Here is a 23,700-nt window from a genome sequence, read left to right on the forward strand (position 1 = left end):
ATAAAAAAAATAAGGAGCAGTCTGGAGAGTTGATGTGGAGGAACTCAAATGAGGATGCAGGTGTGCATAAGATTACCACACAGCAAAGAACCAGAAAAACCATAGATCACATTTATTTGGACTAAATATGGTAAATATGCCTTAGGAATCACAAAGTGCATTGACCACAATAACAACACAGTGGTGAAAATGAAGATTCACTTCTCTCCCACTGCTAGCACCTATCACCAATTTGCTAAAAACAACTTAAGTACAAACAGAACATAAATTATCCTTCGCAGGCAGGCTTCATTAGACACAGACACTGAATAGTACTGTGTCTCGGACTGGGGCCACAGATGACAGGTGGTTTGTGCTGCGTGATTTGCTTTCATGGATGTGTATTTTTCTTTCAGCTGCAGCTCTCACTGTAGTTCCAACTCCCAGGTCGCCCCTCCTCCTTGAACGCCACCTTCAGTCTCTCTCCATGCTGATACGGTGAAAATCAATGGCTCCTCTATTCTGTGCACTGGCCTGATGTCTGCTAATGAAATCCTATCTGCTATGAGTCATCCATCTGATCGCAGCTGGGGCAGTGACGAGCAGATGGACCCACTTCTGAACATCACATGTGATTTCAAACGGACAAAAACACAATGCACAACTTTATGGGCACATCCAGCTCCTACAAACATAAATGTGTCATGTGCCGTTCAACAACAAAAGACATTAAACTAACACCAACTACTCAATCTAGTGGCAGGTTCTAGTGAAAATATTTTGCAAGTGTGACCAACGGTTTTCAAATATGATGTATTTTGTTCAGTTTTTTGGGATAATAATTGAATTTTGTTTTTTTTAATTTTTAATCAGATAAAAACCAAAGTTCATCTATAAATGAAGTTGCAGTTTTGGTTGAGAAATAGTTAAAAATCAAAGCAAATATCAGTACGGATTTTATTTGCAATATTAAGGTCAGGTATGTTAATTTCCTTTCACAGTAAATGTACATTTTGTATGGAGACACTTCCTGTAAAGTCAAGCTGTTATAACGATGGCAGAAAATTTGAAAACAAATATAAAGAAGATCTCTACTGGATGGGCCTCAATCTGTTTCAACTCCAGCGTTAAGCCGCAATGAGTTCACAGATATCGTATCCTTCAGTTGAAGCTTCTTCAGTGTAGCATCAATAAATATCTCCTGCTTTTCTTACTGCAGTCAAAAATGTATTTGACAGTAATGCAGTTTTGGGGGAAATGTCAAAAACAGCATACATACGTAAGCACTATATTTCACAATTTAAATTACTTGTTATTCAATCAGAAATTTAAGCAAAGTACAACTGTAGCTAATATAGGCTGTACCTTGAACTAAATACATTGTCCGAGCTTCAGATGCCCAAATCACATAAAAGATTTAAGTAAAAGTGAAGAGCTGGACACAAAATTGGCAAGTTCATATCAAATACAATTTTCTTGCTTGAATTCATTTTTTGACATCACTGCTCATAATGACAAAGCTGAGGCTGATGAACAGTGACAAATAGGTAAAAATGTAAGTCAGCTCTATAAAGTTTTTTTTTTACTTAAATATGACAAATCCACACATCCAAGTACATATGGAGTAAATGGTGGTAAAGTAAAATACTCCAAAAAGCAATTACATAAGTATGTTGTTGGATTTGTCTTCAGCTATTGATGTAAACAGACACTCAGGCACTTTACACATGGAATCAGAGATGTAGGTCGAAAACGATATTTTCACAAAGCTGAAACTCACCATGCAAACAAGTCACATGCGGCTGGTGAATCTCCCTTTTCTCTCTCTCTCTCCCTCCAACCTTTGAATCCCTCTCTCATCATAACATCTCTCCAGCCACCCAGTATCAATCTAAACCCTGCTAATCTCTTCCTGTAGCTGTGCCTCTGCGTCACAGTGCCAGTGCATCCTCTGTTGATTGAAACTGACATCTGTTTGCACTGGTATAGCTTGTAGCCATGCAGTACAAATGACCACACATGAAGCACTCCAGACAATCCACAGATAAGACACAGAGTCATTTGTCACTTGCAGATGAATAAAAATAAAACTGATTTTACAAATTAATATTCTTGTAAAGACAGTAACTACTTTTTTTTTTTTTAAGTTTTATTCATTTTTGTCTTTTTTTATTAGTTATTTTTTTCTAAATTATTTAATCCAAAATTGCAACCAAATGTTAATACTTAAAAAAATACAAAGATGGACTTTTAGCATGTTTACTTGTACAATAAATGGGTATTTTGTTTTTCAGAAAAATAAGACAATCAAAAATAATTGCTCTTGTCAAGAATAACAGACAAGACTTATTATGGTTCAATGAATTAGAGCATAATTAACAATTTCCCCAAAGAAAACAAATGTCTTTTTTCAAAGTATTATTATTTCTTTCTATTCCCCATCATTTTAACAAACTACCTAACATCTTCAAGTTGTTTCCCAAAGGATGTTGAAAAGATATTCCTGAGACCGAGGACAGTGCTAAGTGGAATAAATGATGCAAGATGAAAGGAAGCGAGCACTCCAAAAAAACCACTACACGACACACAATACAGCACTCCAAAATCTTTAGTTCATGACTGTTAGTTTGATGAACATGCATGGTTGTTGTTTTGTTTTAATCTCAACATTGAATTATGACAGGCCATACAAATTAAAACCATTGAACTGCAATGCAGTTTCATGTTGATTTAGTGAATAACTAGTTAAGACACTGAGCCAAACCCAAAGAGTAGGCTTGGGAGTTGGATATATTTTATGCAATGAGGCACATCAATATTATATGGCCAAATAAATCCAACTTCCCTGAGGAGTCTTCCCTGTCGTCACGCTGATTCATTATTTTCTTCAAGAGTATGACAGCACAGAAATGCAATTACAGACCCTCAGAAGCAAAGGAAGTGGGAGATACGTACAGGAAACAAAAGGTTCTCACATGTAGAAGCGATGCATGGAGTAGACAATGGCAGGACATGCAGAGATATAGTGAAGACAGAGAATCGACCAGAAGGTTACCACAAAGACTGTCACCATACACCAACTGGGCCATAATTACATTTTTATTTTTCTTCCACTTGAACCCAGAGCCTGCAGAGCCCTCCATGAGCTGAAATATCTCCTATTTCTTCACAAGCTATTGCCTCCCTTCATGAGCTTACCTGCCCCTCAACTTTCCAAACAATGGCAGTAAACCTGTAACAATCAGAACACCATTTGTTTGGGGCCAGAAATCGGACAATACACCGGTTCACTGAAAATACTAAGAGAAAGAATCTTCTCCAAGGTTTATCTTCACTTACATCCTATGAGGATTTCTCCACAGGTGCAGCGAGTAAGACATATGAAGCACTTTGCCTGAATTGATAGTTAGCTTTGATAACTCGAAAGAGTCAGAATTGGCTCTAGAGAGACGGACGGCAGCTGGACAGAGTCCAGTGGTGGCTGTTTGAAAGTGACCAACTGGTACACTTGCTTTAACATTTTACCTTGCTACATCCTTTTGTTTGCCCTCATCCCCACTCATCTTTTGATCTGTATTTGTGCTCCTAGAATGACCTTGCATACTCTTTGTCCAAATTTGAATCAGAAACATCTTTGTACATCCTTCTTAGTGTACCTACTTTAATTAGGTGTAGTGAATTGCTTTGTGAGTTGTAGTGCTCAGAACTCTGTTAAATAAACTATAATAAGAGCAGCATTTTATAACAAGTGTGTGCCTCAGAGCAGAGCAGAACAGGAGGATACAAGGCCTTTTAAAGCGATACTTCAACATTTTGGCAAATTGGCCCATCTAGGGCAATTCGGTAGTCATTTACAACAGCATACTTACTTTTTTTGTGAGGGCGAGCTGTTGTTTATTCAGCGGTGCGTCTGAGGAGAGATTCACGGCGGACATAATGGAAGTGGACGGTACAGTAGCTTCCCTCGTCAAACTCATCAATCCAACACAATCCAACAACCCCGAAACACACTTTGGTGGACACGTTATAATCCCCACATTCACTACGCTGTGAAATATTAATGCAAAATTACGAGATTGAGCGTTTTTTTACGAAGATTGCTAAGACGGAACTACTTACTAAACATGGCGTCTGGGCGTAGTGATCTCAAAAGAAAAAGTAGTTCCCAATATTTGCTTCAATGTCGTAATGCTACAATATTATTTGTTGGTGTTTCACAGCGTAGTGAATGTGTGGATTATAACGTGTCCACCAAAGTGTGTTTTGGGGTTGTTGGATTGTGTATTTGATGAGTTTGACGAGGTGAAGCAACTGTACCGTCCACTTCCATTATGTCCGCCGTGAAGCTCTCCTCAGACGCACCGCTGAATAAACAACAGCTCGCCCTCACAAAAAAAGTAAGTATGCTGTTCTAAATGACTACCGAATTGCCCTAGATGGGCCAATTTGCCAAAATGTTGAAGTATCGCTTTAATTCATGGTATTGAAACCACAATGGACCGAGCTAAATAAAGCAGTGTTAGTCTTTTCATGCAACAGATCAATATTTTGAGGTCATTACCTCATAATGGTCAGTTAGTACCTCCATTAATTGTAGATCTCCATTATTTGATTTAAATGGGTTGAGGAAAACTGAAGTGAAAGTCAGAATGTTTTGACTGTTATTTCAGTGTGTCAGAACAATCAATATCCACTAACAACTTTCCTTCTGCAGCTACTTTCCAACAGTTTGTAGCTAAAGGTTGCACACCTTACTTTGGCCTCTGATGCCAAAAAGAAATACGACTTATTTGGGTGCCATGACTAAAGATGGTTAAAAGACCTGAAGTGCGATGTATATGACAGCATCCAGAGGTTGCTTAATACATTGATGCTCCTCTCAAAGTTCAACCGATGTCTCTGACAGGTGTTTGAAATAATTAGTGTTGATCAAAAATTAATTCTATTATCATTCTCACTCACTCACTCACTCATTCACTCACTCACTCACTCATCTTCTTTACTGCTTGTCCTACTTAGGGTTGGGGGCTACTGGAGCCAATCCCAGTGACTTATGGGCAAGGGCAGGGTGCACCCTGGACAGGTCACCAGTCCATCGCAGCTACATACTTTGACACCGAGGGGCAATTTAGGGTCAACAATTAACCTCACATGCGTGTTTTTTGACCATGGGAGTACCCGGAAGAAAGCCAAGCATACACGATGAGAACATGCAAACTCCACACAGAAAGACCGCAGTGAGACAAGAGCATTAATATGGCCCCAATTTTCAGTCTTTTTTAATTTTTAATTTTTATTTTTTTATCTTTATCAAAACTATAGCTTGAAGTCAAATTTATTTGGGGGATTCGTAAAGCAGATGTATTGGAAAAGTGTTTTTTACTTCAGAGTCATTCAGTATGACCTTTTTGTTCAATAGAAGCAAATTGTGAGAAGTGTTTAAAGATAGCTGAAGTGTGATTGTTTTAATGAAACGCAGAAGAAAAGAGAAACAGAGAATGTATATCCTTCCTGAAATCAATCCCTCAATTTTTTAATTTTAATAAACGCTAAAGCCAAAACCACAGCACCAGTAACATGACCTTATTGAGTTTCCATGTATTGCTCATAGAAGAAGCTTCTACTGGATTTCATAAAAACTCACCCAACTTCATACCACTGACAAGATGAAGATAACAGTGCAACGACAGTCATGAATTGAAAAGATAGATTGAAAATTACCTTGTAATCTGTTACAGTGGTTCTTACCCATAGATGTATTTAAGGTATTTCAACTTATAATAGTAAAGAAAGCTATTTATAGAGATTTTCTTAAAAAAAATCAAGCAGGACTTGATCATTAAAGTTGGAAACATGCAGTAAACGAACCACATCTTCCCCTAGATGTCACTAGATTATACAAACATGTTTGTTTATCTGGGTCTGAATACTGGACATCATTACATAAGCTTTAGTGTGCGTGTCTGTGACTGTCTGTGTGCGCGTGTGCAACAAGAAAAACAATGTTGGATAGGTTGATCTAAAGATGTTGTGCTCATGAATAAATATATTGTGACAAAAACTGAAAACAACTGTTCTCCTGCAGATTAACCTCAATGTTCTTTTGGGTTTCTGTGAAAAGCATTGTTGAGCACAGCCACATAGTCATTTTTCATTCAACAATATCACAAAGTATCTGCTACATTTGGCAAAGAAGATAAAAAACAATCGGCACTCTACCAACGAATGGGAAAATGAATGCACTTACCGAAAATGTGACAGTCTCATAGTTTGTTAGAAGCCATGAAAACACTTCTGTCATATTAGAGAAAGGCAGTGACTCATACTAGTCTCTTCTCTCGATGATAAACTCATACTAGTAGAAGCCTACTACTTCTTGTCTCTCATGTATTTCAATCGAGACGCCTTGTGCTCACGACACCTTGTACACACATGGAGAGTTTTATTTAAGTGCGACGCAAAGCCATGTAATTATGTTTATAAAGTGTTACATATTAGGAGATGATTCCATGGAAAGGTGCAATTCACTTTCATAATAGATATACTGCTCTTCTTCCTACTATTATTTTTTTTAAAAAAAAAAGGTCCCCAAAGCTGGCGAGAACTGTCTTCAGTACAGTGATGCATGAAAGTGGGACAAAAATAAAAACTCATCAGCATTTGGCTATGGAACGTTGAAAGATGCATCAATATGTTATATAACAAAGAAGACTCCTGAGCACATCTGATTGTCCTTCTGAATCATTTAACATGTTTGTATGCTGTGAAAGCACACCTGGGAACCTCCGTTCATTCCAACAGTCAAAAGACTGAAAACCATTGGATGCGATGGTGAATATATCAATTAAAGTCAATTAATCACGCTTTACGCTCAACGACTCATTACATCACACATTGATCACTTAATCAATTAGTCATGGAACTTTTCACCAATTTTTCTAATCAACTTCAACTGTCAAGTCGTTAGGCAGGCATCAACATTTATCTTCCAACACAAGACAATGCAATGCAATCCATCAAATTATCAATTAGTTTCATCAATGCTGTTTGAAAAGCAATAAATACATTTTTCCCACAAGCAGAAGTCCGAAGATAAAGCTGGACCCCCGCCTCACCCCTACCTCTTCTCCCCATTCATATCCACAATACCTTTATCCATGGAACCAGGTTTCAAAATGGTTCTGTCACAAAATGTAACGGCAATCAAGGTCTTAAGCTGTTTCAATAACACCACAGACCAATGCAAAGCTGGAAATATTGGAATAGTGATGCAGGGTTAATGTTAAGTTACCATCCAAGTACTGGCACTAGACACACACAAAGAAGTGAAGTGCTTAATCCACGAGATTCAGTTCTAGTGTGTCCATGCTTTCAACACTAAATGTGTTATTCTGACATTTCCAGGACTGGCTGATTCAGCAGATTGTACCATTTGGGTTTGTATGCCATGAGCTGACACACATGTGAATTTAAAGAGGGAATTGTCTTTAAACAGCATGGTCTTCTAAAGCCATATTCACTCAGACATTTTGGAAATCTGTGGAAGCCCAAATAAGTTGAGTTACCACAATAAAATTAAATTGGCTCAACAACTATTTAAAAATGAAGTGAAGCCCACCATATGGCCCAATGTCCTCTCTGCCCTCTGCTGTGCAGCATTCCAGTCAAGGGTTTATCCAAGTTTCAGCCAGGCAAGCTCTAAATACTGGGCCTCCCTGTGACAGTCTAATTCCTACTGCTTGTAACCAGGATTAACAACTATTTAGACTATTCCAAAGCACAACTAGTATTTGTAACAAGCTACATCATTCATTATTATCACCAAATGGGTTAATATGTTTAACAATATTCAGACTGAATCCCCACTCGGGTTAATCTTGGAACACTTCAACCACACTTTCAACAGAACTTCTTATTTTGCAGCCACAGGAAATACCTTGACACTATTTAAAAGGTGTGCAACTTATAGCAATATGACATTTTGTGCAAAATTAGTTCAGGATGAAACAAAAAAGTGTGTAAAGATGGCTATGGCTGAGACTTAAGCTAAAATACAACTGATATGCTTGTGCGTTACAATTCAATTTGGTGGTGGCGGTGGCAAGGCAGGGCAGGGCAAAGAGAGTCTAAGAGGGGAAATTTTGACTTGGCTGATACAGCCTGAGGAAAGGTCAGGCCATGAGTTCGGCATTTGGATTTCAACTGCTTTGTACAATAAAATTCACTGCACACACTGCTTAGTTTAGCCTGACCACACATGGAGCTTGAGGAAAAGACTGCACTGTTAATTTCTGCTAAAAAGTTATGAATTACAAATAATACAAATACAATGAGCTGCTAAGTAACTTTTATTTAACCATATGAGAAATGAATTTTCACAGGGCCGTGTCTATCCTATACCCATGAAAGATTAAACAAACAGCAACAAAAACCCTAATATTTTATCCAAAGAACTAAACAAATACATTAATATTATGGATCTTTGTCATGACTTGATACTCTAAAGCACCTGAAAAGGGCAAGCTTTTGTCAACACAGAATAACAGACTGGGGATTTATAAGAAATTTTTTTCGCTCAACAATAATCTATATATCTATATTCTAACCATTTTATTCAGAGTATAATCACTATGAGCTGAGATGTATACAAACTGACATGAGGCCAGAGTCAAAGTAGTAAATTCAGTTGATGTGACATTATTCCCACATTAAAAGTGGCTCACATGAATTTAGAAAACTTCATTTTATCAGTGAGGAACAGTCATTTCAGATAATAAAATCAATTTTCACAAAGACAGCTTTTGAGAGTAAAGTAAAAATTTAGTTTTAGTAGCAAAACAACAAACTTGTTTAACGACACGGAGCAAAAAAATGCCCTGGACTGGGAATGGCAAGTATCTGTTTAAGATTTAGTTGCTGGTTTCCACTCAAATTTCAACAAATGACAAAAAACTGTCTCGTCCTGTGTCACCCAGTAGGACAAGAGTCAACAAAAATTAATTAATAAACAAATCACAACTGCCATGGATGCACATTGACACACATGACCACCTGATGTCCAAAATGCTAGGTGTGTGAGAGGTGGAAAACGGTCTATTCACTCAAGAAGAGTCTGACTCACAAATAATTAGAACATGGAAAAAGCAAGTCTAATGTTTTGTGACGTAGCTGCTTTGCAACATTAATTTCTTTGATTTATTTTGTCTTCTATATTTGGTGTGAGAACTTGTCACCTGACATGACGCTACTGAACGTCTGGCCTTTCCTACTGCACATTACAAATAAGCAGCAACTGCATCTCTTGCCCTGTGTTACTCAGAGACAAGCATGCTGGCCATGGCATTGGGCTTTAAAAAGCAGAGCTAACCAGGATTAGCATCCAATTTTAACACCTGAATGTAATCCTGGCCTCACACAGCCCACGCTAAGCCTGTGCTAGCCATGCTAAAGGAAGGCAGGCTGTTTGCAGACGTTTTCTTTTTTCCTGCTTTCAACGGTTACCTAACAACCTGGCTCGTGACAAATGCAGTCGATGACAGGTCAGCACACTTGCAGAGAAGGAGGAGTATTAGAAAGGCCCATCATTTCCTTTTTTTTTTCATCTACAGTGGGAGAGTTGGTTACTGGAAAATGTACTTTTAGGTCAAACTGATCAATTTTGTGACCTGATCTTGTGAGCAACACTGCTTTTGGGAGTTTGCATCATTTTCTAATACTGACTAAAACACAGTTTTGCCAGATTGCTGTGGCATAGAGAAGAAAAAGAAATGATCTAAAGTACACACAGAAATACTTCCATGTGAAAACACTTTTTAAAGCAAATTTGACTCTATGTTTAGCTGCTATGTCGTCTAGTGTGTGAAGCATGACTTTATGAGGCTCAAATGTAATAATCCATGTGGTATAAACAACTCTGTACCAGCTATGTACTCAACAGGACAAAAAAGGTTACTCATCAGATAAATCACAGCCTACAGAAAACATTTGTATAATGACATGTGTGACAGTCACAGTCTCTGGTAATGGTAAGTGTAATTGCAGTTTGCTTCATGCTGTCAGGGTGACACCTGTGTTTCATAAAAAGGCAATACAGCAACACACAACAACCAAATATTGAAGGGACACTGCTATTGTACCAGCAAGGCCAGTTGCTTCAATATACTTTGACTGCTATAATCAAATAACCTTAAGTAGGCTTCCTGTCAAATTATGATCTCCGAATTATAGTAACCTGAATATGACACAGTTAGACCATTTTTAGGTTCAGCAGATCTAAAGTACAGCTGCGTGTGACATGGATTTCAACTCACAATATCAAATGTTTTTAGCATGATGTCTGAATTAAAGACAAAAAAAATACTATAACAAAAGGTGCAGCTGGATGACGAACAGAAAAATATGCATTATTAAGAAAACGACAACAAAAATCGAAACTACTAACAATTTTTACAGATTTCTATATGAAAACGCCTTGCCACTGCCAATGAGCAGGTGACAGTAACATATGCAAACGTCTATGATATGACATACAGACAGACACACGTACACCCATTCAATAAAGTACACAGACATACAACTGGACAACATGCTGACAATATTCTCGCTTGGCAGCAGAGACACTGGCACTGGGTTCATTTACTAAATGTACCGGAATGAACCGGTTTGAACATCATCTCGCATCTATGAGCTCTACAGCATTGTTATCATGGATGTATTCCTTTTAATTCTGCAGAGGAGTTACGCTTTCTATATTCACAGCCTCAGAATGCTCCCCATGAAATCTTACATAAGTCAAGGTTTTTCTGAAAAGAAGTCAGCTTCATTGTTTAAGTTGTTCCGGTGATATAACTGATATTGAAGCACTGAATATTTGGGAAGCATAATGGATATAACATAAGAGATACGCTGGATGGATAAGGATTGTGTGTGCCATCTGTAATCTTACAGGGAATTATTCCAATATCGCCGTCCGGCCCCTGATGATGTCATCAATTAAAGGGACACGATGCTAAAATAATCTGCAATTTTCCTCCTTATCACTACAATCAAGCTGACAGGGATGAATCAGTGAAGCCATGGGTGGGTGCATATGTAGGTATGCACTCCGCAGTACAGAAGGTAATCCACACACAAGTGCTGGGTTAAACAGCGATGTGGTGTGTGCAACACAGCAAAGTCATACTGCACAGAGAAGCATGTACAGTGGCTTCAGAAAACACCAGAGAAAAAGAATTCATACTAGTGAGCCAGCTGGGCACATAAGCCCTCCTGCACATTAAATCCAAATAATCCTTTACGATGAGAAGCGGGAAAAAGGGGGGTGAGGGGGGTGCACGGACAAATGCACACACATTCACAAAGGTGCACACGCTTCAATTAGTCCTGCCATTGTGCCCGTGTGGAAGACATTCAGTGGTGGTGTCCTTTTCCTGGGAATAACATGCAAGTCACTGAGATTCATGGACCTAAAATAGCATGGCAGCTTATGACATTTGAACCTCCCAAATCCACACACTAACAAACACACCAGCCAGCAGATCAAGCACTGTAGGACAAGGACATAAAGCAGGATTACCCCGAATAACAAACAGGAGGGGACAGCACAGTAGTAATACTGAAAAATATATTACCTTCCATCATGTTTGCAGATTTGCATTCCTCTAACTCCAAGGAACCTGAAATGAAAGCAGGATGTGTAGGGAGGGGGAGAAGAAAAGAAGCCCCCGGTTACAGATATACTGTAGAACTGATGGACAGCAGAGCAGCTGTGTGCTAGTGGCTAACGCCCTGGCTAACTGTGAATCTCCAACACCCCCAGAGGTCTCCTGTCAACGAGCCCAGGAGGGAGATATACATACACAGAGAAAGAGAGAGAGAGAGAGACAGAGAGAGAGACAGAGAGGGAGACAGAAAAAAAGAGGAGGGGTAGGGGCTAGACTAGCTGTCGATCAGAGTTCGAGCTTAAGCCATGGATGCTGCTGCTGCTGCTACTGCGGCTCTAACCTACACAGAGCTGAGGATGCTGAGAGGTTGGGAAAAAAGCTAACAGGAGGAGAAAAAAATAACAGAGGCTGGGTAGGGAGAGGGACAGGGGAGAGGGAGGCGGAGAGACCGTGAGGGAGGGGGGTGTTTGCCTGTGTGCATGAGTGCGTGTCTGTGTGTGTGTGTATGTGGAGAGGGGGGTGTAGCGCTGGGGAGGGGCGGAGGCAGTCTGCTGAGGTCACAGACAGCTTCAGCCAATCGCTGCAGGTCTTTCCAGAGTCACATGGCTTACAGCTTGAATCTCCTGACACTACAGACTGGGACGACGCTAGTCAACCCCTCTTACTTGACAAATAACTGCGAGGGTCTAGTAAATACACATGCATCTTTATAGATTCAAAAACAGGCACAAAAGTCAACAGACATGCACCAGAAAAACACAGAAATGTGGTGCACACACACAGACACACACACACACACACACACACACCCCTCCCCTTCACCCTACCTTATGTCAGTGCTATGAGCCGAGTCTTCCCAGTGGTAAATGACAATTACTACTCGGTTACAAACAAAACCGTGTGTGTGTGAGAATCAGCTAACTGCTTATGTTGACAACACATGCACACTATCAAAACAAAACAAAACACTATTAGACTGTCCACTATAGTGTCTATTTCTGTAGTATCTACCTTTGTGTGCCTCCCCCTCTGTCCCGTGTTCAGTGGAATATCGCTATGGCTTCCCTCGCTGCTCTTCTCACCTACTCTCCCCCTCTGCTCCCCACCCACCTCACCCTCTCTGCCCGTCTCTTTTACTCAGCTGCCTTTTTCAGTCCCCGCACCGGGGCTGAAATCAATCAACGTGACGTCATGGCAACGCAGGCTACAGCTGCAACCAACAAACAGGAAGGGTTGAGGACAAGACCAGCCTCCGAAGAGGGGTGTGCAATTGTGTTGGTGTGCGTGGTGATTAATTTTCTATGAGAAGGGGTGGATAGACAGGGTGGGTGGGTGTTGGGGGTTGAATGAATGTTTATGTGGGCAATCAGGAAAACAACCGATGAATCAGTGAATGACACTTCTAGAAAAAAAAAAAATCTTTTGAATGAACTGCTAATGTCAACCAGTTTGTCTATTGATTCGAGTGCCAGTGTTAATAGAGCAGTGGTTTTATTTCTTGAATATGATAATAGCAGCAATATCTGTTATATTCACCTGCTAAGTACAATTTTAGAAATCACGAAAAAATAATATATCATTTAAAATTTTCTACTCAAAACAGCATTAATATCTGCTTATTCTACATCAAGTTTTTTAAATGGACTGTAAACAATATTGTGAGCTCTTGAGATAATAGTTTCTGTATGTATTCTTAGTTGAGCAAACAATCAAAAGACAAGGATATAAAACAACAGTAAGAGTGGCTTTAACAAGCTGTGTATTATAAAGATAGTATCCATTGACTTAAAGTCTGAGTATTCATCCAACAAACTGTTCACACAAGTGACACCGATAAACCCACTTGTGGACAATTACAGCATTTACCCTGTCTGTTTTTCCACAGATGACTTAGACAATTCAATATGAATTGTGATGACTGTAAGGCAAGCACACAAACAATGTTTAGTCCAGAGTAATTACGGCGTTAGAAAATTTATGGTATGCAATTCTTCTTACACAGACTGTAATTCTTCATGATTAACAGACATATTAGAGAGTTATCACAAAAGCAATAACATTGGTCACTGTGTAGACTGTGTAAAGAAATATTGTGCTCTGAAGCAGGAAGAACATATTGTCTTCATTCATAAACCATTCATGCGTATGTGTTTTGTATGCTGTATGCATCTGGAAAAATCCCATAGTTAATGACAGCTTACTTCCAGAAGGATGAATCTGTGTTTTTTGTTCATCCATCCTTGAAACCTCTCAAGTCATCAATTCAAACAAGAGCTCGTTTCTATCAAATGCTTCTCTTTCACAAATCCAATTTTGTCTCCTTTTATTCTTGTTTTCCTTCTTTTCTTGCTTTCAGTGAGTTATTTTTGTCATGCTGCCTCCATGTTGCTCATTCTGTCACTTGCCTCCTCCCTCCTTTCATCCTTCTGTCGTTCAATGCTTAGCTCCTCTGTATTAACAACAGCAGATGCTCCTAAACAGAGGATTCCCACCCCCATTCACTTACTTCTGGCCGGTCCACACAGTCTCAGCCAGTGCAAAGCTGTATTTAGTGACCCCCCACCCCCCTTCACAGATCCTCTGTGTAATTCTACATCTTTATTCGCATTCTCTTCCCTCTTTTTCTTCCATTTCTTCTCCATTGCTCAACCTAGTTAACGTCTCATAAGTTGCATCTTTTCCTGTACTGACATCTACTGTTCACTGAGTAACATAACAAATATTTCACACTGATTTGGTGTCATGGCTTCAGTTCTGAGGAAAAAAGAAAAATGTGCACATTTACTGGATCAGAAAAATGACTGACCTTACCAAGATTCTGATTTGGCCTTGATGTAAAATGTGGCATGTTAGGATGTATATATTCTTCTGATGAGTGCTAAAATGCCAACTAGTGGAGGACTGTAGAATAACGGAGGAGGAAGGGAGGGGATTTGCTAAATAAAGCCTAATGCCCTATAAGCTCTGTTTTGAAGCTACTGGAATGAAATAATGTAAACAAAAAAACATGAGCACTTGGTCATTTACGGAAAAAAAAGGGATTTATCACTCAGTGGTTGAGAAGATAAACAGGTATTTGTTGAACACCAGTCGGTGATCAACAGCTGAACTAACATTCTCTTTTTGCTTCAATTTTTCATCTCTGCAGGAATAAGAAGTCTAGCAATGTTTTCTTAACTTACAACTAGACAAATTAATTGAATTACTAAAACATATCCATATTTGAAATAATGCTGACAGAATCTTTAATGAAAATTATTTGTACATTAAATACTCGTACAAATGAACTTTACCAAGTGTCCACAGATGCAAATGGGCATCATAAAATAAATGGCAGGCAACAGACTAAATCAAACCTCGGGGGGGAAAAAAAAATATATATATACATTCTTTTTTTACTTAGAAACTTGAAACTGCAGGATGACGATAATGGAAAACTGGATTGTTGTCAGGTTCGCACAAAGTTTTAGTGATGTACTCAGGTGAGTACTGGAGATGTTTGGCCCTTTTCAGCATCTCGCTCACTGTTCTCCATTTTAACTTGCTGGAGATGCACGTCTTGTCCTTGGTTGAATCTCTTGTGAACTGATTCCATCTACTGATCCACTGTTGGCTTTGAGTCAAATGTCTCTGTTGTCGCTGTTGTTGACAGGTGAATACACAAAAGGGCTGAGAAACTGGATCATATCTGTACTTACTTTGCAATTATGTTTAGATGCGAAAATCCTTGATGAAAACAACTTGCATTGCTAGAAGGCAGGTTAAGAAACAGTTTACCAATTCTGAGGATGATTGATTGAAGCTAATGATGACATATTTTTTATGTGGAACAAATTGCACACTTAAGAGTTTCACATTGCCTATAATTTTGAGAGAATGCTAAAGAGTGTTGTGCTTCCACCAAAGTGGAAGTTTTGTATATCTATGGGTAAATTTGAAGTATCAAACACGAAGCAAGGATCACATGTCTCGAGGGAGTCACATCTAATTTCATCAGCATTAATAACAGTGTTTCCCGTAATGAACTTCAGCATCAAGCAGGAGCGTGAACTGAACAACTGCCGCCATCAGACATCATGTGATGCATGTACTGTGTGGCAATAATATTAACCTCCGAAAAAGATGCAAGTGCTGAAAACAATAACATATTGATGCTTTCACCTGGTCAAAACTGACACTATAGAAAACGTATTAAAAAAAGCTCTTGCTAACATTAATCCAATCATCCTGCTCAGACAGATTAAAAATAAGGTCATAATGACCATATTTTTTAAAAAAAATAATTCATTGATCAATTTCAGAGGTTAAATTGAATTAGTGAGGAAAAAGATCAAGGGAAAAGAGACTGTGGATTCAACATTCAATGCTGAGGAAATATATGAGGTGTACCAAATATCAGATGAACGTATAATCTACCTCAGCTTTCTAACTTTCTTGGTCCCATCTTCCATAATAAATCATACTTTTTTGAGTGAATGATATACTCCACCGCACAACAAACAAAGAATCATCCACTTTAGGGACAAAGACCTACAAGAATACACATTTGTCCATACAGTAAAGATCTACCTCATGACAACAATGACAACAGCTTAAATAAAGTGTCCTATGGTCCTTTCTATTTTCAAGTTTAACTCTCTCAATGCAGAAGAAGCGATGTACTGTTGTAAATAAATTGTGTTTTACCTACTGTATGTGCAAAGGAACCGAACCAGCCAGTACACAGCTCCAAGGTCACTTCCAGCTTGCCATATGGACCCCTGTTCTCTCAATCCTGTCAATGACAACAATGTAAAGGGAGATGATTGAGTGAAGGATATCAACAATCCTTCTGGAAAACAGAAGAAGTGAAACAGTAAGTAAGGGCTGAGCAATAAACATTTACTAAGCTTCTAAAACAATACTGGCGGATGCTGGTACCAATGACAGGACAGGCAAGAGCAGCTGCAAGTGCACCAGTTAAGGCGCACAACCTGTAGAAAATAGCAGTGTGACACAGGAGGCTGTGATTAGACTTCAGGCACTGAAGGTCAACATGTGTTCTGCTGCAACAATGAGACGTAAAAAGAAATACTCACACTTCATTTATTTATTCTGGACAGTAAATGAAATACTTATTGGCATTTGTAAATTAAATGTTTCAACATCCTGCAATTGTATGTGGGTTTGGAGATGCAATACTATATTGAACAGTTGTGCTGTTGTTTTTTTTTTTTGTTTTTTTTTTGCATTACATTAATATTTAATAGTGAGTCAGTTCAGTTTAAAAAAAGTGATAGACAAATATTCAGTCATCTTTAAAGTCATGCAGCATGGAAAAACAACCGATTAAATTAATCAAACTAAGTTGTTTTACAGTTTAAAAAGAAAAGATGCACATGGTATTGGCGCCATCTGCTGTTCATGTAAAGACACTGCTTGATCTCCTCATGGATCCCCAATCCACTGATTCCTGCTTGAGGCTCAATCAATTAACCACTCAGTCAATACATCAGTCTTTTATTCATAGAATTGTTTTTTCTAGTAATATACTATATGTAAAACACAGTGATAAAATACTTTATGTGTTGAAAACAGAGTGTTTTTCCTTTCCCACACAAACATACTGGTATGATCCCATCTATCCAGCTCAAGTTCAAAGAGTACAGAAATGTTTTCAAAAACATGTAAAGAATGATCTTAATCAAGAATGATCTTAATCAACAGTCTCAGCATCAACAAAACTGTCCAGGACTTAGTCAAGTATAAGCCAACCTTCACGATTATTGAGAATAGATCAGAGCTCTGGTCTATTAAAAATTTTCATGTTTATGTGAATTCCTCACAAAAAAAAAAAAAAACAATCAGTAAAAGACCCCATAGGCCTGAAAGTGAGAGGTGTTTAAATGCTCAATTGCTGAAAAGGGGACTTATCATTATTACTATCATCATCATGACTGGGCATTATGGTGGCATAGTTGGACACAATGATTAAAATAGCAGAATAAGAAACATTCCTTTCACTTTCTCCTCAGAGCAGAAAAGACTCTTCAAAACTGTGAACATTTTCCTGACCAAAAGACTTGAGAGCGAAGTACTCGCATTGCATTTACATGCTATACCTCTCAAAAAGCAACTGTAAAAAAAGTGAATGAGACCAATTTGAAACTGTCTTTTTCACTACAAATCACCTTTTTCCATTTTCTACACACATTTATCTTGCATCTCTCCATTTACTGAAACCTACCAATGGATTTTTTTTTTGCTCATTTTACAGTTTCAAAACTAATTAAAACATGAAAAAAAACCTACAATAAAAATTAAAACCATGAATGTTAGTAGTGAATTAAATGAAAGAAAGTGCCATTTTAAAAGCCAAGTTGAGGGTAAGGTGTGAATTGCCATTTTGGTCTAACACATTTCAGTTTGTTCTGACAAGATCAGCGCTGTTAACCAACCCACAAAAAAGCTTACTGGTCCATTTGTGCATATAAAAAGGAACTTTGAAAAAGTAGAAATATCTGAATCATTTAATGATGTGGGCCTCTAATCTCACCAGACCCTTCAATTCTTCGAGCTGCATCAATAGACAGAATGAAGATTGGTGAAAATATCTTCAGATAAAGTGGAACTGTTACTGAAACAAGCTGCCAGCCAATCAACTATATTAATATCTACATTATAAGTTATTACCTTATAATATCTATACTGCAGTCAAAGATAAAACCTAATTACACAGGATCAGATTATTTTATTTTAAAACTAGAATTACAATTTACTCACTTTCTGTAAATTCAAAATGATTTCTTAAGCAGTAACCTTTCATTTTTTTGCCTGAGTGGAATATATTATACAAACAGAAATATTTTGTCATTTCAATTATCTATTGAAAATAAAAAAGAAGTAACTATGATGCCAGAACCTCTCAAAAACTGCAGTCATCTAGTTAAATTGCATATTATCACAGAATGAAAGGCCATTTGTCATGTTCATGCTTCCCCTTAATCATGTTCATGTTAAAAAAAAAAAAAAAAAAAAAGCAAAATGATGCATCGCAAAAACCTGTCTCCACATAATAACTTTTACACTGATGTGCTTTTGGTTTAGCTTTTTTCCTGCAACAACTAGTTACTGGTTACTGTGAAAAACAAATCTGTGAATGGCTTTTGCAGCACATGGAAACCTGTTATAAATATGCAAAGCCTCTTTCTACACGTCACCCCTGTGACTGAATCTAAAAACGGTGCCATTTTCTGGAGTTCTGAGAGAATTTGATTGACTAACTTGCATCCAAAAATATCTTCATGAGCTCATTTTGCAGTGATCACGTCTCATGTCCCATGGCCTGCTGTAATTTCCTCCACACTGCTGAAGAAACATCTCCGTAAATCTCCATCCTGCTCAATCTCTCCCCACCCTCAAAGTGCCTTGATGAGGGATGGTGATTAGGCAGCAGTCATTAGACATACACAGAAACACCCACCTACCGACTGGGCAGCTGTGAGTGCAGTCAAATCAAAACAACATTCCAGTAAGTGGCAGGGGAAGGCATGCAGTGCAATGAGGTGTGGCAATGGCAGTGTGCCATGTAGTGTGCCTACGTGCCACCCAGCCACTCCTGATGCTCGCTGTCTGTTAATACTGCCCAGAAGACAGACGGGTCACTGTAGTTACTTCCTTCCCAGGAAGGTACACGTCCACACACAAACATAAGGACACACCACATCCAGCAACAAAGTTATCTTTGTGGGCAGCGCACACTTCCTCATTACTCAATGAGACTGAGCGCCAGTTGACTGTCTGGTGGGGGTCTATCACAAATACGCACCCCTATGAAATAAGACTTTGCTTAGGTTTGTATCATACTGCTGTTTTGCAAAAAAAACCTCCCATCCTGTCTTATTTGAGTAGTCATTAACTGTCTTTTCTGTGTGGAGTTTGCATGTTCTTCACATGCATGCATGCATAGGTCTCTTCCAGGTGCTCTGGTTTATTTCCCTTAAATTCCACATAGGTGTAAATATGAGTGTGAGTAGTTGTCTGTCTCTCTGTGTTTGTGCTGTGATGCACCGGTGAGCCGTCCAGTTTTAAACTGCTGTGGCTCGTAGTGAGCTGGGATTTCCTCCAGCTCCCCTCGGCCTTGCACAGGATAAAAGTGGTATAGAAGATGGATGGCTGGGTGGATAACACACTCTTGTACAGTTTATACAGTTTGTTAACTCAAGACACAGTTAACAATGAATAAAATGAATACCCACTTGAGATATCAACTTAATAACTGAACTAAAGTTTTCCCACTGCCTTTCTGGTCTGTAACGCCCATTTAACAGCAAATACCAAGAGAACGATTCTGACCCCATCCTGAGTAAAGGCCCTGTCACATGCCCCCTCTGAAACTGAGGTTCTCCTTGCAGCCTCAAAGTAGGCGATGGAAAAAATTAGCTCATCTTTCTGATAGTGCACCAGTCCGCTCTGTGGTCTCCCTAATGGTCTCCAGAATGTCAACACCAGTCTAAGAAGTCCCTCTTACTCAAACCAATTACCATTTCCACACAGGCTGCAGGCCTAAATAAACACTGACCAGACTCGCTATACAATCAGTTTAAATCTATAAACAGTGGAGCGTTTTAAATTAGGCCACTCCCTAAAGTACCGTACTGTGCTTTGGACATTCAGGCTGAGATGACAGAATGGAGCCACATGAACGCACTGCAGAGAATTTCAAAAGGAGTACTTTAAAGATGTTTCTCTCACACACACAGCACTTTTTTGCTATTTAGTACACTCACTCATTATTATTTATAGAAGTGTGGCAGCTTCTTTTGATTATTATTTATATCAGACATAAAACAAACAGAATAAAGAAGAAAAAAAATGTTAAAATAAAACTGTTGCTAATCTGTATTCACTTGAATGAAAAACACCAGGAAGAAATAAAACGTATTTAATTCTACCTCTTTGTATCTGTATTTACAGCTTTATTTATACCTTTGTATATTTATTGTATCTTCATAAATAGATCTTTATTGTTCTTTACAACAATTCAGCCTTCATCTGATTCATACGTTGCAAAACAGTTTCTTTAGAGGGTGCTCCATACCCCTTAGAAGTCATTTTCTTATGTAACTCCTATCTAAATCTAAGGTATGAACATGAAATCATTCAACGTTGTGCCTCATAACACAAGAAAAACTCTGTGCAATACTGGATGATGGCTGTAAAAAGGTAGCGAAGTGCCTACGCTTGCTCACCGGCTCTCTCCAGCTTGACTGGACACCCACAGGAATGTCGCTAATGTGGGTTATGTGTGTAGATGTTATGACGTACAGATAGGCCTCCCAATGACGCACTTATCTAGGCCAATGATTTATAAAGCATCTTAAAATAGGTGAAGGTATAAAAAAAAGTTTGAGATTCAAGAGCTCTTCACATCAGACTGAAAAACTGTACCTGCCTATTGACAATCACAGGTTGCATGTCAGACAGAGCCATGAAAAAGTGAAGAACTGATTATTTTAAAGGTCTTTAGCCTATACAAGCATAATATACAGACTCAACACATATCCTGAGATACAGACTGAAAACAAAATGACAAATTACACTCCGGAAACTTTCTAGGATGTATTAATGACAGTTGGAATTGGGATTTACATGCATGTCTTTGCAGCGGGTAATCCTGAAGGCATTCATTTACCAGAATTCCGATCCGGTAGGTAATTTTAATGTGATGAATAAAACAGAATGCAAAATTGCAAGGCCGGGCTTCAAAAGGATATTACCAAAATAGCTGACAGTTTATGAGATAAAACTTGTTCATTATTAGAGATACATTTTAAAAGAAGGAATTGAGAAAATTTAACTGATTTAACTGAGTTAATTTCCAAACTATTCAACTTACACATATGAGACAGGCTATTGTCACTTAGTGAGCAGGTAGGTACCGCAGGTCAAAAACCCCTCCCCTCCAGCTTTGTGGTCTTGAATATATAAACCACAGCATTAGCAGCAGGCAGTGGAATTGCTGGATGCCGAAGGAGAGCTGCTGCAATTCTGTGCCTTTCTTTACAACACACGATTAAATACAGAATATAAAGTTGTTAGGTTGTAGGAACAGTCCTAAAGAAGAACAAAACCGATGTTTCTGATAGATTATTTCTTTTGGTTGATCTGTCTGTCCTCTGATGATGAAAACATAAAGAATTCAGTAAACACAGACATATTCAACTTCACTATGAAAGACTACCAGAAAGGCACAACTGGAACAACTGCAACCTTGTTTATCCGCAGAACGATGGAGGCAGTGGCGACTGCTGGCTGTCTGTGCTGTGGCATACAAGAGCTGAGTTGAAAAGCGTGCTTCAGGATATACTCAACCCTCCCTAAATATAAGAACAGAGGCACACAAAAGTAGAGCAGACAGATTACAGACATTAAACATTTTCTTTAAATGAATTACACTAGACTTCACAACACCCACACACATTTCCATTAAATATCAGAGCCATAGAACATACAACACACACTTAAATCCAAGAATTGAAGCTTGCTTTGCTGTGTCTCACTCACTCACTGATGATTTTAAATATACGGAAGAAAAACATTTTTGTCCATCGTTACAAAAGCTACCCTGCACACACACGCACGTGTACACACACTCCTCGTCCTTGAAGTGAGAATGTGATGTCCACAGACAACTGCTGTGCAACATCATTAATTTTTACACATAACATGCCTTTTTGATCACGCCACATCGCTTTATTTTACAAATCAACATTCTCACCTGTGATTTCTATGTTCCTTTTTTAGAGAGTTATTAATAATACTTCTAGAGTTTGCATAACTAAAAACACCAAACATATATACATCAAATAGATCAAGCTCTATTACACATGTTCAAAAAACTCTTGACATTAAATCACCAAAAATAAGAAGGGATCGATGAATTATGACCCAGCTCATTGGCTGGCTGAGCCACAGCTTGGTGTTTTCCCAGAGCATGCAGACTGGCTGGAATGACGTGTGAGGAAACACTCTGTTCCTTCACACAAGCGCATAAGGCTTCCCCTGTGAAACATCTATGGCAAAGACAGTCTGAATGACTCACTTCTTCTTCAGCAACAACTCTTTCTGTATTTTCCTGAACAAGTCAGCTGAAGCTGATTCCAATTCAATCCCTCAAACTCATAAGGGAGACTTCACAAACACACATTCAGTCACATTCAGTGACTTGCTGGAAGTCATTAAACTTTTATGGGCATGTTGCTATTGCATTTATTCACATAATTTATTTGTGAATCATCAAGTCATTCAATTAATGATCTCCATATGCCAAACAGTTTTGATCAGCTAACCTTTGACACAAAAGTACAGAAATGCCAAAATGGTATTCAGTTATTCAAGTACTGCACTGCAAATGTTTAAAGCTTAAAACATGCAGCTTTCACATATATTATTATATATTCACATTTTAATCCTCATGAAATATTAGTTTTCACTTATTTCTCTGCTAATTTAAAACCCATTTTAACAAGTTTATCCAAAGCATCTGTGATTTATCAGCAGTCACCAGGGCCTGCTAATGCTACACTTGCAGCTTGCTTCAGGAAACAGAGCGTATAAAGTTTCCCAGGCTTGATTCCCAGGCAAACTACCCCCAAACCTTAAACTCCATTTCACATTTATCTTGGGCCAACTTGGCAATTCATTTTCTCCCCCACAGTTTTTCCCACACGTCACTAACCTGCACTTGAACTTTCTCGACTTCAACACTCAACCGGCTTCAGCGTTCTAAGTGACGCACCCAAAAGCAAGGTTAGAAGACTCTTGTATTGTCACTGATATTATGTTTCAAATGTGTCTTAAATTTAATATTATATCAGTCATTTTGAAATCCTTGGGAACTCTTCTAAACAGGACGGACAGAGAGCTTCAGGGATAATCTGTCGGTACACGACATTTCTTTTCTGAGCATAAACTTATCATTTTTGACATGACTGTATGTCAAACAGTAAAAGGAAAAAGTGGTGATCACATTTGTTAATTATTAAATGAAAACACATTTCAAGTGTTTGGTTCAAAA

The 23,700-nt window shown here is 38.5% G+C and overlaps 1 protein-coding gene across 7 annotated transcripts in view; it reads right to left on the reverse strand.

Moving 5' to 3' along the window:
* Window positions 1–12,695, reverse strand: part of sgip1a (SH3GL interacting endocytic adaptor 1a) — a 49,414-nt gene extending 36,719 nt beyond the window's left edge. For 3 of the 7 annotated variants that reach the window (XM_030082620.1, XM_030082619.1, XM_030082616.1), the window contains exon 1: window positions 11,610–12,065. In XM_030082620.1, coding sequence (XP_029938480.1) covers window positions 11,610–11,619 — 10 coding nt within the window. In that variant the 5' untranslated portion in view covers window positions 11,620–12,065. Of the gene's footprint in view, window positions 1–11,609; window positions 12,067–12,469; window positions 12,567–12,653 lie in introns of those variants that run through there. The other 4 variants (XM_030082621.1, XM_030082617.1, XM_030082622.1 and 1 more) reach the window with 4 other exon arrangements.
* Window positions 12,696–23,700: the final 11,005 nt, after the last annotated feature.

Source organism: Salarias fasciatus, chromosome 23 (genome assembly GCF_902148845.1).
Source record: "Salarias fasciatus chromosome 23, fSalaFa1.1, whole genome shotgun sequence".
Lineage (NCBI taxonomy): Eukaryota > Metazoa > Chordata > Actinopteri > Blenniiformes > Blenniidae > Salarias > Salarias fasciatus.